A 15,219-nucleotide genomic window follows, 5' to 3' on the forward strand; every position below is an offset into this window, starting at 1 on the left:
TCGGAGGACTCATACAAAAAAACGTGAACAAGGGGGGTGGAGGGGGTCGAAAAAGTTGAAATTTAGCGTGACATAATTTGTGTACCATCCCTGTCAGTAAAAAAGGTATTCGCCCAAAGGGGTCTCATTTGCAGGCTATTCACACTCTCACTCAAAAGCTCTTGGATTGTTTTCATATTTTCGTAGGTTTGTCCCTTTCTTTTCGGCCATTTCTAAGCCGTTGAGAGCATTGACACGGCCTGATGTGAAATTTGAGTTTGACGATAAATGTGTCGAAGCTTTTAATTCGTTTCGAAATAGTTTGGTAGCCGCTCCTGTACTGGCGTTGTATAGCCCTGATTGAGAAACCAAGTTGCATTGTGATACCAGCGCTGATGGATTTGGAGGAATACTGCTATGCTACAGAAACAAGATGATGAAAAATTCCATCCAGAGGCATATTTTCAAAACGCACTATTCCAGCCGAGTCACGTTACCCCAGTTTCGAATTGTAAACATTGGCCATCATTTACTCGCTCAGTAAATTTCGAGTTTCAAGAGAAGTCCAAAAAAGTGAAGTTTTGGCCGGTTACAATAATTTGATTTTTTTAATAAACGTTTTCACCAATTTACGCGCATTTTCCCTTTACCAAATTTTGACTGTATCACCCTTTACTGATAAAGAATTAAAAAAAAGAGAAATATTATATTACATATTATTCGGGTAATAACAATTTTATTTAAAAGTTGAGATCGACACAATACAATTATATGAATGATGAATCGAAGCCATACCGTCAATCTTCAAGAGCACAAATCTAGAAAACCAGATAGCTATTCTGCTTCGCAAATCTCACGCTTAAGACTTTGATGCAAAATCACTCAATCTACTCAAACCGTAAAAAAATATTCAGTCGCAGAACCCGTCAAAAACTCGCGAAAACCGAATGTTGTTGTTTACGTTAGAAAGAATTACTATAATTTTACCAGACTAACAAGAAATTATTGCCGTGTGTGAGTATAAACTGTGGAAATACGAGACAACGAATAAAAAAAGAGAGCCAACTCATCCATGCTTTTTTGACTGCTGAGTTACGTGATTGACAACTCACGCATGAAAAATCTCAAGCGTGAATTATGAGAAACTGAGTTTTCCACAACACTTACTTACTGATCACCACCTTTCGATCAACTTTTCAGCTCGAACCGCTATCTTATTTTTTGGATTTATGCTCTTGAAGATTTGAAGTATGGCTTTGAAAATCCTTTCGTTCTATTGATCTTGAACCAACAAGTTGCTGTAGTCATAAACAAAGCATTCAATAATGGGATATGATGTTATCACATTCACTATTAACATTTGTAAACGTTCAAAGTATTTTATATATACAAAACATCGCACTATAATACTCAACCAAAAACGCTTAGTATAAAGCGTTAAAAATCCATGTTACTCCGCTGCGGACACTTGGCCTTGGTGTGCCCCTCCTGCCTACAGAACCCGCACTTTCTCGTTGCTTTCGGACGGTCTCCCCCTTTGTTGCCGGTTCCTTTCGATTTCCCACTGTTATTCGTTCGTCCCCAGTCCGAAGAGGATCCACCCCAGCTTCCGCCACCCCCGCGCTGATTATTCTGCGGAGGAGGTGGAGGTCTGCTTTGACCCCAAGTGGAACTACCCGAGGATCCTCCCTGTTGCGTGTTGTCCTCGTCGCCCCACTTGAAGAATCCGCACTGCTTGCTTTGTTCCATTGGGCATGCGAAGAATGGCCGCCCTTTATTGGGACCGTCCTTCTTGACGGTGAGGGATTTCGCCGGCAGATTGCATCCACATCGCACCTCTCCATCGTCCGCTCCGGCGGGAGGGTTTCTGTTTCTATTCCAGGTCGAGTCGGAATTCGGCTGATTGGGTCTTGCAGGGGTTGGTCGGGTTTGCGATGTGTTTGAAGAGTTCCAACTGCTATTACCAGTACCCCATCCGCTGGTCAAGGTATTGTTGGTACGACTTCCGGTAGAGATAGCTCCTCCACCTCCCCCACGGAAATCGTCATCATCGTCGTTGTTGCCCCAACCGTTGCGACCGTTATTGCTGGTTCCGCTTCCGGTACCTCGACCGCTGGATGGATTGCTGGGAAAAGTCGGGGGTGGGCGATTTGGGGGATTGGCCGGGCCTCGGGTGGTATTTCCCGTGGGAGCATTCCCCCTTGCTGGAATCGTCACATCCGCTCGTATGCCACTTGACCGGAATTGTTTCACTAGGCTATCTTCGATTCCGAGCACCTCGCGGAACTTATTGTCACAGACGATGCACGTTTTGTACGCATCGGCGCTCATGTGGTTCAACAATCCATAAAATCGAATCTGTTTGAACTTGATGGTCATTTTCTTGTTAGATCCTCCACATCTTGGACATATTTCGTCAGTTCCGGAAGCTTCCTTGATGTTCTCATCAAACCAAACGGTGTTTCTACAGTCGGGGAATCCCAGACAACCCAAGTAATAGCTATTCCCATCTTTCTTCTTCTTGAGAGCCATCATCTGTGAGCATTTGGGACACTTGCAAACTTCCTGTAGAGGATTGTTTCCAGTGGAAGCAAACTGATTCGTAGGAGCATCTTTGGGCGCTTCATTCAACCGTTGTGACATAGCCTGATCGAGGGCTCTCGCCTTTTGAGTTATCACTCGGTAGGCTTCTTTGTATTTCTGAATTTGCTCTGCTAGTACAACCTTGGGATCCTTTCTTCCTTCGCATATCAATTTTAGATCCGCTTCGAGTCCGGCTCGAAGTTCTGGCTGTGCTAACGTAAGCTCCATCGCTTCGTAGCCTTCTACCAATCCCATACCTAGTGTTCCCGGAACTAGATATCTGCCTTCAGCTTCCCCGATGTATCCACGTTCCTTGATCGTGTTGATGTGTTCGGCATGAGTTGCGTCGGTTCCGATACCATGCTTCTCCATTAGTGCAATCAAATCCGCTTCGGTTAGCATGTTCGGTGCCGTCGTCGATCCTTGATGTAACGACAGCTCCGTTGGTTCAAACGTATGTCCCACTTGATAAGGGTGGATCTCTCTTGAATTCCATCGATCATACGGATAGACTTCTAGATAGTTCCTCTCAAGAATGCACAATCCGGAAGCCGTGAATTCCTCATCAGCCAGAACAGCATTGACGACAGTTTCCGATCCGACAGCATCCTTACTTATGCAGGCCAGGAAGTGGCGAACCACTAGTTCGTATATCCGCTTCTCATCACCAGTTAGGTTGGAGACATACTTAGTTGGATGAATGGGAGGATGCGCTTGATCGGATTTTTTGCCATTTCGAGGATTTGGTCCCCATTGAAGCACTTTCTGTGCAAATCCACCCCACTCGGGATTATCAGTTTGCATCTCCACCAGTGGCGCTAGTTTCATATCGTTCGTAAACATGTTCGTTTCGGTACGAGGATAACTGATGATACCTGTTAAAAAAATAGATTGATCAGAATTCTCTATTGCCGCGCAAATTTGTATAACAAAAATGAATCTCCGTGCGTTGTACTTTGTATGTGTGCGTTAGATTTGGCCAAAGATCATTTGCCATAGCGCCATTTGAAATAATGGTTATTTGGCATAACGGACATTTGTCATAATCAGAATTATAGCTCTTCTTTTAAAAGACTGACTTGATGAAAATATGTAATGCCAAATGGCCAATATGCTAAATGACAGTTATGCCAAATATTCTTTATGCCAAATGACCCAAACACCCTTGGTTTCTCATATTCTACCTGAAATTCATACAAAAACCATCTATTAATTCCTGTTATTCAGAAGGTCATAGACTACCTTTTGGTAACACATTTAATTTGGAATTCAACCACTAGATGGCACTAGTGACTAGTTCAACCGGGAATTCTTAAAATGTGAAGTCTGCGTAGTTACGTTTGAATGTGCAAATAAGATGTAGGAATGGTCATATAATGGTTCATCATCTGATACAAGCCAATTTGTCGACTAGTGACTAATTCTTTTCGTGCAGACTATTATGTCTAATATACTAGTTATGGATATAATGGTTCCCCATTTTGCCATAAGTGTTAATTTACATGATTTCAAATTTTAAATTATTTTATGTGTTGTAGTAGGCAGAGTTGCATTTTGAACAGAACACAGATTGCGGCGTGTTCTGAACATGAGCAGTGAGCCGGAAAATTTCCGTATCTAAGATAACTAGATTCAAAATTACACGCGTTTTGATCAGGCAGGCTGGCACGGTAAATGGCTGGGCATGGCGTACCATTAGTACCTCGCGTACCTGCAGGAATAAAATAGACCCCTTTGTGCGGTCCATAGCCGTTTGCCCAGCACCTCCTAACCCTACCTCCTCGTGGTACTGGCCGGGGTACGAGCGACCTTGGGGAAGATCGGGTAACCAACCCCGGTGGGAACTTTGGTCGTATGCTGACAGAGAAGGGGGGTTTGCTTTTGCTTTTGCTTCTGCAAACCTGGAGCGTCAGTACTCCATGTTAGGAGCGGCTCACAACAGCGTCTGTTCCCCATGTCAAGGGCGGCTGATCATCGTCCGAGTGCCAGAGAAGGACTCTAATCTAAACTGCGCATTATAGTCCTCCGAACATTTCGGGGGAATGGTCCTCCGGCAATCTAGGGGGTTGGTGTCAGGCCCTGCAAGCCAACCGTAAAAACACATCAGCACAGGAACGTCAACGAGAGAATACAGAGCGGAACAATTGGCAAAGACCACAGCAACGGAAATGGACTAGCGTTTGGATACTCGGTACGTGGAACTGCAAATCTCTCAACTTCATCGGAAGCACTCGCATACTCTCCGATGTACTGAAGATCCGCGATTACGGTATCGTAGCGCTGCAGGAGGTGTGCTGGACACGTCTACCAGAGCTGCGGTAACACACGCAAGCATGGGAAAATTCACTCACTCACCCGAACGCTACCGATAAAATATCTGCAAAGTATCTGCTGCCACCGAATGTTCAATGACTGCCGAGCGCTATTAGGGTGAGCGTAATCCCGACGAATCGTAAACGATTGAGATAAATTGAAAATGAAAAGATATACGGAGCGGAGAGAGCACCTATCCTCTCTTAAATTGGAGACACGAAAGAACGCGTTCGCCATTCGATCACTGAAAGCTTCCTGTGAAATGTACAGATTTTACGTTCACTGAAACATTTCGCCTTGTGTATTACCAGTCAGTGAACGCTCTTCAGCTCTCAAATACGAATGCCACTCGTGCGGAATTGGAATGTAAAGAATCATTCGCGACAGCAATCGGATGCCTTCGGCACCAGGAGTCGGTAGTGAATCATTCTGTTGCTGTTTTTGTCTAACTTGTCGCTCGGCGAACAAGAAGAAAGCGCATTGGAAATTGAAACACTCAGCTTGGTCGGAGAAACGGCAATCTCACTCTTGACCGCTTGTGGATGTGAGCGAGAGAAATGCAATATTCGAGTGAATGTTTCCCATGCTTCAACACACGTGAGCTGGGAACTGGGTAGTGGCCGATCAACGAAAGAATGTGCAAGTTGAGTCTCAAAGCCCGGTTCTTCAACTTCAGCATCATAAACGTGCATAGCCCTCACTCCGGAAGCACTGATGATGACAAGGACGCATTTTACGCGCAGCTCGAACGCGAGTACGACCGCTGCCCAAGCCACGACGTCAAGATCATCATAGGAGATTTGAACGCTCAGGTTGGCCAGGAGGAGGAGTTCAGACCAACGATTGGAAAGTTCAGCGTCCACCGGCTGACGAACGAGAACGGCCTACGACTGATAGATTTTACCACCTCCAAGAATATGGCCATTCGTAGCACCCATTTCCAGCACAGCCTCCCGTATCTGTACACCTGGAGATCACCTCAGCAGACAAAATCGCAAATCGACCACGTTTTAATCGATGGACGGCACTTCTCCGACATAACCGACGTCAGAACCTATCATGGCGCTAACATTGACTCTGACCACTACCTGGTGATGGTGAAACTGCGCCCAAAACTATACGTCATCAACGATGTACGGTACCGACGCCCGCCAATGCGTATGCGCAGCATCTTGAGGCAGCGTTGCCGGATGAGGGCGAGCTCGATAGGGCCCCTTTTGAGGACTGCTGGAGGACAGTCAAAGCAGCCATTAACGACGCTGCCGAAAGCATTGTCGGATATGTGGAACGGAGCTCAAGAAACGATTGGTTCGACGAAGAGTGCCAGGAGGTTTTAGAGGAGAAGAATGCAGCGCGGGCTGCAATGCTGCAGCATGGTACGCGACAAAACGTGGAACGATACAGACTGAAGCGGAAACAGCAAACCCGCCTATTCCAGGACAAAAAGCGCCGCCTGGAAGAGGTGGAATGCTAAGAGATGGGATTGCTGTACCGTTCTCAAGAAACGCAGAAGTTCTATCAGAAGCTCAACACATCCCGCAAAGGCTTCGTGCCGCGAGGTGAAATGTGCCGGGATAAGGATGGGAGCATCTTAACGGACGGACGCGAGGTGATCGAAAGGTGGAAACAGCACTACCTAAATGGCGCAGATAACACTGATCTATTCTACCAGCCAGGAGCACCACTGTTGCCTGCCGAGCAGTTTGTTAAGCATGCAAAATGCAAACCCAGTTTTTGATTAAGAATAGCAATTTATCCTTAAGTCCTATAAAAATGTGGTCTTCAGCAAAGTTGTAGCTGAAAGGATTTCACATGAGCAGAGGTTGTTCACTTTTCCATAAAATATTATGTCGAAGAGATAGAGGCCTGAACACAAAAAGTTGGCGTTTTCCATAGTAATCTCCATATAAACTTCAAATGGCTTGTGCACAGTCAAATTTCTTCCAAATCATTTCAAACTTTGGGAGGATGCTATTTACCATAATATAAATCGTTTAAGCATAGAGGAGCCAACATTTCAAAATTTGCATCACTGGTCACACGCTAACGGTAACCAATCGATCAACTGAACGGCTGTTCAGTTCTCTAGATTTGTGCTCTTGAAAATTTGCAATTTGGCTTCGAAGCATCTACACCTTAAATCGATTCAAAAGGTCCCATAAAAGCACTTTTTACATACCTTGGGTGTACAGTTTTTCCGCTATCGTCATTGTCTGCTTGGCATTGATTTTCAGCTTTCTCGATCCAAGTTTTTCCAATTCGACCGTATCCAATGGCGTTGGACGCCACTTATTTTTCGGTTTGTTCGTAACGCTAACAATTTTAACCAGTGGTTCCGATTGACAAAGCATCAAATACGCCTCACAGCATTGCTTATCGAAAAGACGATTCCTCGCCCAATTGAACTCCACCGTCAGCTCATCGATGGTGTGATTTACTGAAATATACGGCAAAAAATTATACATTCATCTATGCAAAATTTCAATTAACGCACGGGTCTATGAAACAAAACATTTATTTTTAAAAAAGGAGGTTTAAAAAACCTTCCCAATTGAAGCTTTTTATCAGGCTTGATATTACTCCTCAAAATCGACAAAGTTCTGTAGCTAGCTTTAGAGTAGTTCCCTTGAAACATGAAGATTAGAAGAAGAGATATTCCATCAATAACTGACAACGAAATCCTCGATTGTGAATTTTTGGTGAAATTCAAAAAGGAATGCTAGGAAAAAACTCTGAAGCAATTTCTTGGAGAATCCCAGTTTTCAAAGTAATTAAGGCTAAGTAGCCCGTCATTCGTTTTAGCAACAATGATGACAATTCAGCTTGCATTTCAAAGTGATAAAACTCAGTCTCGATAGTTTATATTGACTTGACAAAGTATCACTGTACGCGCTAACATGCATAAAGTACATATATTGATACTTTTGTATTTGTATTGTATTTGTATTTATTGATTTATCCATCTGGCCTGAAAGGCCTCAATGAAAGCTTAAAACTAGATACACTGAGAATATCATTATAGTTTGACAACATTAAGACATATGGTATGCATACAGATAACAAAATCAATAATTCATTGCTATAACAATTATCATCAAACTCTTAGAGAATATAAACATAACACATAAAACTATTATCAGTTCATTAACAGCATACACATGAAACAACATTTAGTACTACAGAAATAACAAATTAGGTTTGCCAAGTATCATTATGTCGATTGACAAACTCACGATATTTGACTCGTTCAGGCCAAGTATTACCACTCATAGCTAATAGTTTGTAATGTTCATTCAAAGTAACTTTAAAGGAGACGTAGTCAAGCTTAGAACAATCTTTTCCTTTCGACACCAACTTCTTTACATTCAAGTTATCAGTAGAATTTATTCCTAGACAACGGGAAACCATTGCACTGATTTCAAGTTCGGTTACATTTGGACTAATATTCGTTAAATACAAATCGAAAGTGTTGTTTACGTCATTCTGACTGTGCTGTTCATCATTTTCACAAACATCTGCAAGACTATATTCGCACAACGAATTTGTTCCTCCGCGAGTATTAGACGATGACACAGGGGTAGAGTGGCATTGGGCGTTCTCCACGGATGACGGCGGCTTAGGTACGGCGATGGAAACTAATGTTGCCAATATTACATCAATTTTAGTTTTCAATTCTGCTATCTCCACGTCTACGGATCGAGTTTCATTGGTAGATTGTAACGGGTCTCGGCGGTCTCGGTATTTGCAGAAGTCAGCCATACAGCAATCACACAACCAAATGACGTTGTTCGATAATGCGTTCCATTGCTCTTTATCTACACCGACACACGCAGTGTGGAAGCGTTTAGAGCATTTGCCTTCACACACCGTATACATCTCTCCTTCGTTGATGGTCTGTGAGCACTTCATACAATCCATTGTGAATATCGAACACAATTAGCAGTTGTGAATCGTATACAGCAAAATACCGAATTCTGGTGCTTAAATTGTACAAAACACAATCTGCTTCATCGAAAACTTGTAACATGTACAAAAACAGATATATTCGTAATCACGGTATGAATAGCTACGGCAAATAAATTGCCAAATTTTGCATTCAAACACGAGCAGTTAGGAAGCGCGTAAATCAGTGCACAACAACAAACAAAAACTGTGTCCGTGAAAAACCAACTAATTTTCTTTGATTCGCAATCGTGAGATGATTTAGCAACAATCATTAACTACTTCACCTTAAAACACGTATTGATATTGCATTCCATGAAACACCTGAGAAACTGTTAAGTAAAATTATTTGAGCTGGGATCAGAGTCACAAGACGAAATCTATAAAAAAAATATGTCGGTACATTGCTGAATCTCTGGAAATTATCCTGCACAATTTTCTGAAAGCATCGCTGGATGAAATTCTGGAGAAAATGATTGAGAATTTTTTAAAAGGAACTTGATGAGAAATCTCTGGTGGAATTTATTTAAGAATTCCTGGAAGAGGTAGAGGATTATCTTGTGAGAACTCCTGTATTAATCTTTGGAAGATTTCCTAGAGTAACAACTAGCTGAATCGATGAGAGGATTAGTGGAAAAATCTCTAGAGGTAGTAACGTTGAAGTGCTAAACGATTTCATGGAGCGAATTCGAGAAAAGTCTTCCCCAAAGGGATCCCTCGAAGTATTCCAGTAAAAATTTCCGGAGAAATCACTAGAATAATTTCTGAAGCTTCCCCTCAAGAAGAAATTTCTGAAGAACCATCGGAATAGTCGCATAATAATCTCTGAAGGTTTCTTTGGAGTCTGTAGAATTTAAAATCAGGACTTACAATAAGGTATGCAGAATAAGTGAAAAAATACTTGTTGCCGAAGGGTAGGGCGATTGGTTGGGGGCTGAACTTCTTTGAGCGAATCAAACGGACTCCGTAATTGGTGGATAAGCTAAAGCTGAATATAAATTTTATTAGTCTAAATTCATGAATAGTGTTCAACGTTATCTTACAAATTTTCAGTGCAACCACTAGTTATGCCCTATCATCCAAATCAGCAAACTCAGTTGGCATCGGCTTTGCCGGATCTTCTCGGTCCCTGCTGTGATAGTTCAAAACACTATATCACAACACTTTAAACACTTAACTAGAATATACTTACTTGCTAATAATATAAACTAAGACTATTTATTTGATTAATTCCAGCTCTCTAGCTGTGTGCTGACTTCAGTGGCTTTCACTTTTATTGTGCCTATTTTCTTCACATATGCAAATTCTTATTCCATCAATTATTTCAGATATTGGTTCTCACGTAGCCACTTATCGTTAATGGCAAAAGTGGCGAAATGCCATCGCAACATTCTCCCCCCCGTAACACAATTATTTCAATGGATGTGTTACAATAAATTTAACGCGATCATTTTGCACGTTTTTTAACCCTTTTATAAGCTGCCGTAATAGCACCAACCCAAGGAGCATTTACTAGCTATTATATTTCTACCCCATTAAACATTTGACAGTTCAACAGCCGACTAAATTGGTTGAAAAATCGGTCGATTGTTGCACCGACGCTTATGGAAGTTTTACACAGCGATCAACTGACTAATCGCCAGATTAAATCGGGTGGCCGACGAAACCTGGTGTTTAGTAGGTCAACTTACTTGGATTTTACTTAAAATACCGATTTATCCACCTATTTAGTAGGATTACGTCGGCCCACCCTATTAAATCGGGTGATATTCGCTTGATCCCTGTGTTAATCTTTCATAAGCGTCGGTGCAACAATCGATCGATTTTTCAACAAATTTAGTCGGCTGTTGATCTGTCAAATGTTTAATGGGGTATCTTTTGCTACATGAACTGCCGATGGTGCTATTAGTTGCGCATTGGACAACCCTAACAGTAAACGTGGCTTAACATTATTATACTGAAATGGAGGTAAATCCTTGAAATGATCCTCCTCTCTATATAACGTTGAATCAAAATCTTGAACTGGTAAATCAAGTTGTTTCACTGTACATACATTTGTTAACGCAAAACGTTTCGAGTTGTTCACCTCGGAAATTTCAACTGCTACGTTCTTCGACGCAATAGTCTTTATGGAGCCATCTATCCATTTCAAACTCAGTGAATCAGGCTTGCCATCAATTCCAAGTTCTTCCGCTAGCTCATCTTCTAGCATAGTTCTCGACGACCCTTCGTCGATGAAGGCAAACGTATTAATCTCTTTTGACTTCGCATATAAAGTCACGGGGATGTATTTTAGCAAAGTACGATTGTCGCTACCAACGTCAACAGTACATCCATTCATCGAGAATGTATCATTCGATGAATGAAGCAACGGATGATGTTTCAATCGACATTCGTTCACGCCGCAGGGTTTAACTGTTTTGCACGGCCACGGCAAATGCCGATTTAAGCAACAGGCGCAAATTTTCAACTGGTTCACAAGTTCCCAACGTTGACTCACAGGCATAGCAGCGATTTTCGTACAATTCGAAACACGGTGACTGCCTTCTCCGCATACATAGCAACGTTTTCTTTTTTCTCGACGACTGATGCTGATGGGAGATGATCGATTAGATCCCCTATCATCATCACTATCGTCGCTCTGCTCATCCCGACAATCATTCGGATCTAGTATTACAGTGTACGTAACCAGACTTGCTGCTTTCACCAACTCTGACATGAAACTGCTGAAGGTAGCGATATTAGTATTGCTGTGATTCCGTTTATGAGTTGCCCATTGCAACTTCAAATGTGTTGGCAGTTTGTTTGTCATCTCTTGCAGAAGACATGGATTGTTTAAATGTGATTGCAATCCAGCTGCGATCATATGATCCGACACATTTTGAACGGCTAATCCGAAGGTGATTAACGAGTTGAGATCGTCATCTCTCGGTGCTGGAGTTTCATGCAGTTTGGAGATGAGAGAGGATATCAGCAACTCGGGCCTCCCGTACAGCAGCTGTAAAGTCTCGATAACTTGAGCTACACACTCTGGAAGAAGTAATTTACTACCAACGGCTTGACGAGCAGGACCACGAAGGCATCGTTGTAGTCTTATAAGGTTTTCTACGTTAGTGAACCCACAGGCTTTCGTAGAGTTGTTATAACAGCTAACAAACACGGGCCAATCTTCAGGTCTTCCGGTGAATATTGGCAAATCTGATGGGATAACCTGTCGAGCAAACATCTTCTGCATCCCAGATTCTAAGGCGCCACCGTACTCATTTCTACTCATTTCCTCATCTATAGATTCATCGTCCACTGAAGCAAACAGCTGATTTGTGTTCGTATTGGTAGGTACAGATGACTTCTCAATTTTAGCTTTTAATATATTGAGGTGCTCTTGCAGGAGATCACAGCGTCTATCGATAGCTTTTCTCTCTGATGACAACTGGTCTTGTAGTCGTTGTAAATCTGAGAGTATTTGGTGGCCTTGTGTTGACGACACACACTCGTGACATTCCCAATTAGGTAAAGGTGTAGAATTAATCATCTTCAGACACTCATGATGATAATGATTCTCACAACGTGAGCAGGTTAGGCATCTCGCTAACAGAACTGATGACTTGCATTTCTCACACTGGACCTCCATTTGATCAGGTATTTATGAAAATTTCTTTAATGTTGCCGAAGGGTAGGGCGATTGGTTGGGGGCTGAACTTCTTTGAGCGAATCAAACGGACTCCGTAATTGGTGGATAAGCTAAAGCTGAATATAAATTTTATTAGTCTAAATTCATGAATAGTGTTCAACGTTATCTTACAAATTTTCAGTGCAACCACTAGTTATGCCCTATCATCCAAATCAGCAAACTCAGTTGGCATCGGCTGACACTTAACTAGAATATACTTACTTGCTAATAATATAAACTAAGACTATTTATTTGATTAATTCCAGCTCTCTAGCTGTGTGCTGACTTCAGTGGCTTTCACTTTTATTGTGCCTATTTTCTTCACATATGCAAATTCTTATTCCATCAATTATTTCAGATATTGGTTCTCACGTAGCCACTTATCGTTAATGGCAAAAGTGGCGAAATGCCATCGCAACAATACTTGAGTGACCATTTTGGTTGGAAATAGAGACTTTTTAGAGATTAATTTTGAAATAGTGACAAAGTTTCTAAAAAGAAACCTGCTATCAGCCATGACCAATTGAAAGAGCAGAGTCAAAGCTGTCATTTGGTAGGTTTTTCAAACATACCTACTTATTCTTTTATATTAATGTTATCCTACGAAAGACACCGTGCACATACTTACACTTGATTTTCCAAAACTCCTGCGGAATAAACTTTTCAATCTCCTTATATCGGTGAGCGACAAAGCCCAGCGTCGGAATCTGGCAACTTCCGTACGAGACCAGGTTATTGACGATCTTCGCCGGAAACACATTCTGCAGCCGAAGTGTCTGGAATCGGGTAAAGGCAGCCCCGATCCGAAGATCCAACTCGCTGCGCACATTTACGGCCTCACTCTGCAGTTCATCCGGTGCGGCCAGATTTTCGACCGCCCGCTTTACCGAGGCCGCCGTTATTTCCGAAAACTTCGCCCTCAAAACTCTGATCCCAGGTTTTATGGCCCGACAAACCTCGATTATCTCGAATCCAATGTTTTCTCCTTCGCGATCGCAATCCGTCCAAATGACCAGGGTTTGGCAGCCTCGGACTTCCCTTTCCAAAGTCTGTTTGATTTTGCCCATGTTTTCCGTGCACGACTTCCGAACCGGAGCATCGAACAACTGCTCCGGATTACAACTGTGCCATCCTCGGAACGAAGGAAGAAACTCATAGTTCAGCAAATGGCCCGAAACGGAGGTCATTACCATCTGGACCGGCTGGCCCCGGATATTGTAACTGAACTCGTAGATCTTGTTGTACGGGGAGTAGCCTTCGCGCTGCAAATTGAGACATGTTATTCTAACTTCTACCCAAAGGCTAATTCATGAGCTCACCCGTTGGGAAGACCCTCGCGAAAGTAAACCGGCAATGTTTTTGGCCGCATCGTTTTTCTCTGCTACGTTGAGGTACTTCATGACTGCGGCATTGCCCGGTTTAGTATCTGAGCAAAATCTTCTTATTCTAACGTTGAATAACGAACGTAACATGTATTATAAACAGAAATTCTGAAATTAATCACGCTTTTTTGTACTGAAAAATCGAACAAAATAACAAAACCACGAACCACAACCGAAATTTTCGAACGATGTGTGTTTACTTTCGCGCCGGTTGTTGCTTTTGTGAACTGTCACTTGAGCGCGTGATTCACTTCCTTCTGATACAGTGCTCCCATCTGCACCGACAATTTTGCGATTCAAGCATGTGCTAGAATACGGGCATAAGTCAGGAGTTAAAAAATTGAGTTTTGGGCCCATTCACAAACTTCATAACACTAAAGGGGGTGGGTGGGTGTCCTCGTGATGTTACGGCTCATACAAAATGTATAAAACATTCATTCAAAAAGCGTTACGAGGGGGTGGGTGGGTGTCAAAAATGGCCATTTATGGCGTTATGAAATTTGTGAATAAACCTTTTGAATTTTTCCAAAACTGACAAATTTTATTCGTACATTAATGTTTTGATGGAGACCAGGTACATCACACACCCTGGCGTGTATATGGGTAAGAATTGTGGAGGTAACGTTTAGCGAGTAAGATTGTAAGGACAACTTCACCGGTGGTCCAAATCACTGGTTGGTTCCAATTTTTTGGACCATTTCTGGAGTTTTCTGGTCTTCTTTTTTGGAACAGTCTAACTGCCTGGTCCATTTTTGGTCGGTTTTGGACCAAGATTTAGCTGTTCCAAATCTGGTTCGACACATGTTTGTTTACCAATTTGGATTTTTCTCCCTGAAACAGCCAAGTTGGGGGGAATCTTCTTCGATTTCCTTCAGGAATTCCTCTGGAAAATTCTTTCAGATATTCATCCGGGGATTTGCAGCAAAAATTCTTCCAAAATTCCTTCTAGCATTTTTTTAGAGAATTCTTCCGGGAATTTCCTCCATGAATAGGGATTTGCAGCAGGTATTTCTCCGGGGATTTCGTCTAGAAATTTTTCCGGAAATTTCAGTAAGGAGTTGCTCCAGACATTTTATCCAAAAACTATTTCGGGGATTTCCATCAGGAGTGTCTCTTAGAACTTGCTGAGGGATTTTCCCTATGAAATTTCCTCCAGGAATTCCTCCATAAATTTGTTCCAGCCATTTTTCCGGTGATTTTCTTTAGAAATTCCTTCGAAGACTTTTTCCAAAAACTCCTCCGGAGTTTTTTTTTTGCAAAAACTTCAGGGAATTCCTCCATGGATTCTACAAAAGGGGATTTCTAATAGCAATAGGGTCCTAAAGCCCTGTCCCGATTTTAGTGCCAAAC

At 42.3% G+C, this 15,219-nt stretch overlaps 1 protein-coding gene across 1 annotated transcript; it reads right to left on the reverse strand.

Moving 5' to 3' along the window:
- Positions 1-1,290: 1,290 nt before the first annotated feature.
- On the reverse strand, positions 1,291-14,086 carry LOC5569510 (DNA topoisomerase 3-alpha). The gene is made up of 4 exons (XM_001658545.2): positions 13,807-14,086; positions 13,116-13,749; positions 7,055-7,312; positions 1,291-3,437 (listed from the first exon to the last, which is right to left on the reverse strand). The coding sequence occupies exons 1-4, from the start codon at positions 13,957-13,959 to the stop codon at positions 1,417-1,419; spliced, it is 3,066 nt and encodes a 1,021-aa protein (XP_001658595.1). The 5' UTR covers positions 13,960-14,086; the 3' UTR covers positions 1,291-1,416.
- Between the last annotated feature and the right edge of the window lie 1,133 nt (positions 14,087-15,219).

Source organism: Aedes aegypti, chromosome 2 (assembly GCF_002204515.2).
Source record: "Aedes aegypti strain LVP_AGWG chromosome 2, AaegL5.0 Primary Assembly, whole genome shotgun sequence".
NCBI lineage: Eukaryota > Metazoa > Arthropoda > Insecta > Diptera > Culicidae > Aedes > Aedes aegypti.

Bases quoted from the DNA above. Each gene is read 5' to 3' on its own strand.
- LOC5569510 (XM_001658545.2), bottom strand. From the start codon at position 13,959: ATGTTACGTTCGTTATTCAACGTTAGAATAAGAAGATTTTGCTCAGAT. The intron at 7,313-13,115 runs GTAAGTATGTGC...CGTATATTTCAG, and splicing joins GGAGTTTTGGAAAATCAAGT to TAAATCACACCATCGATGAG. The intron at 3,438-7,054 runs GTATGTAAAAAG...TTTTTTTAACAG, and splicing joins GGAAAAACTGTACACCCAAG to GTATCATCAGTTATCCTCGT.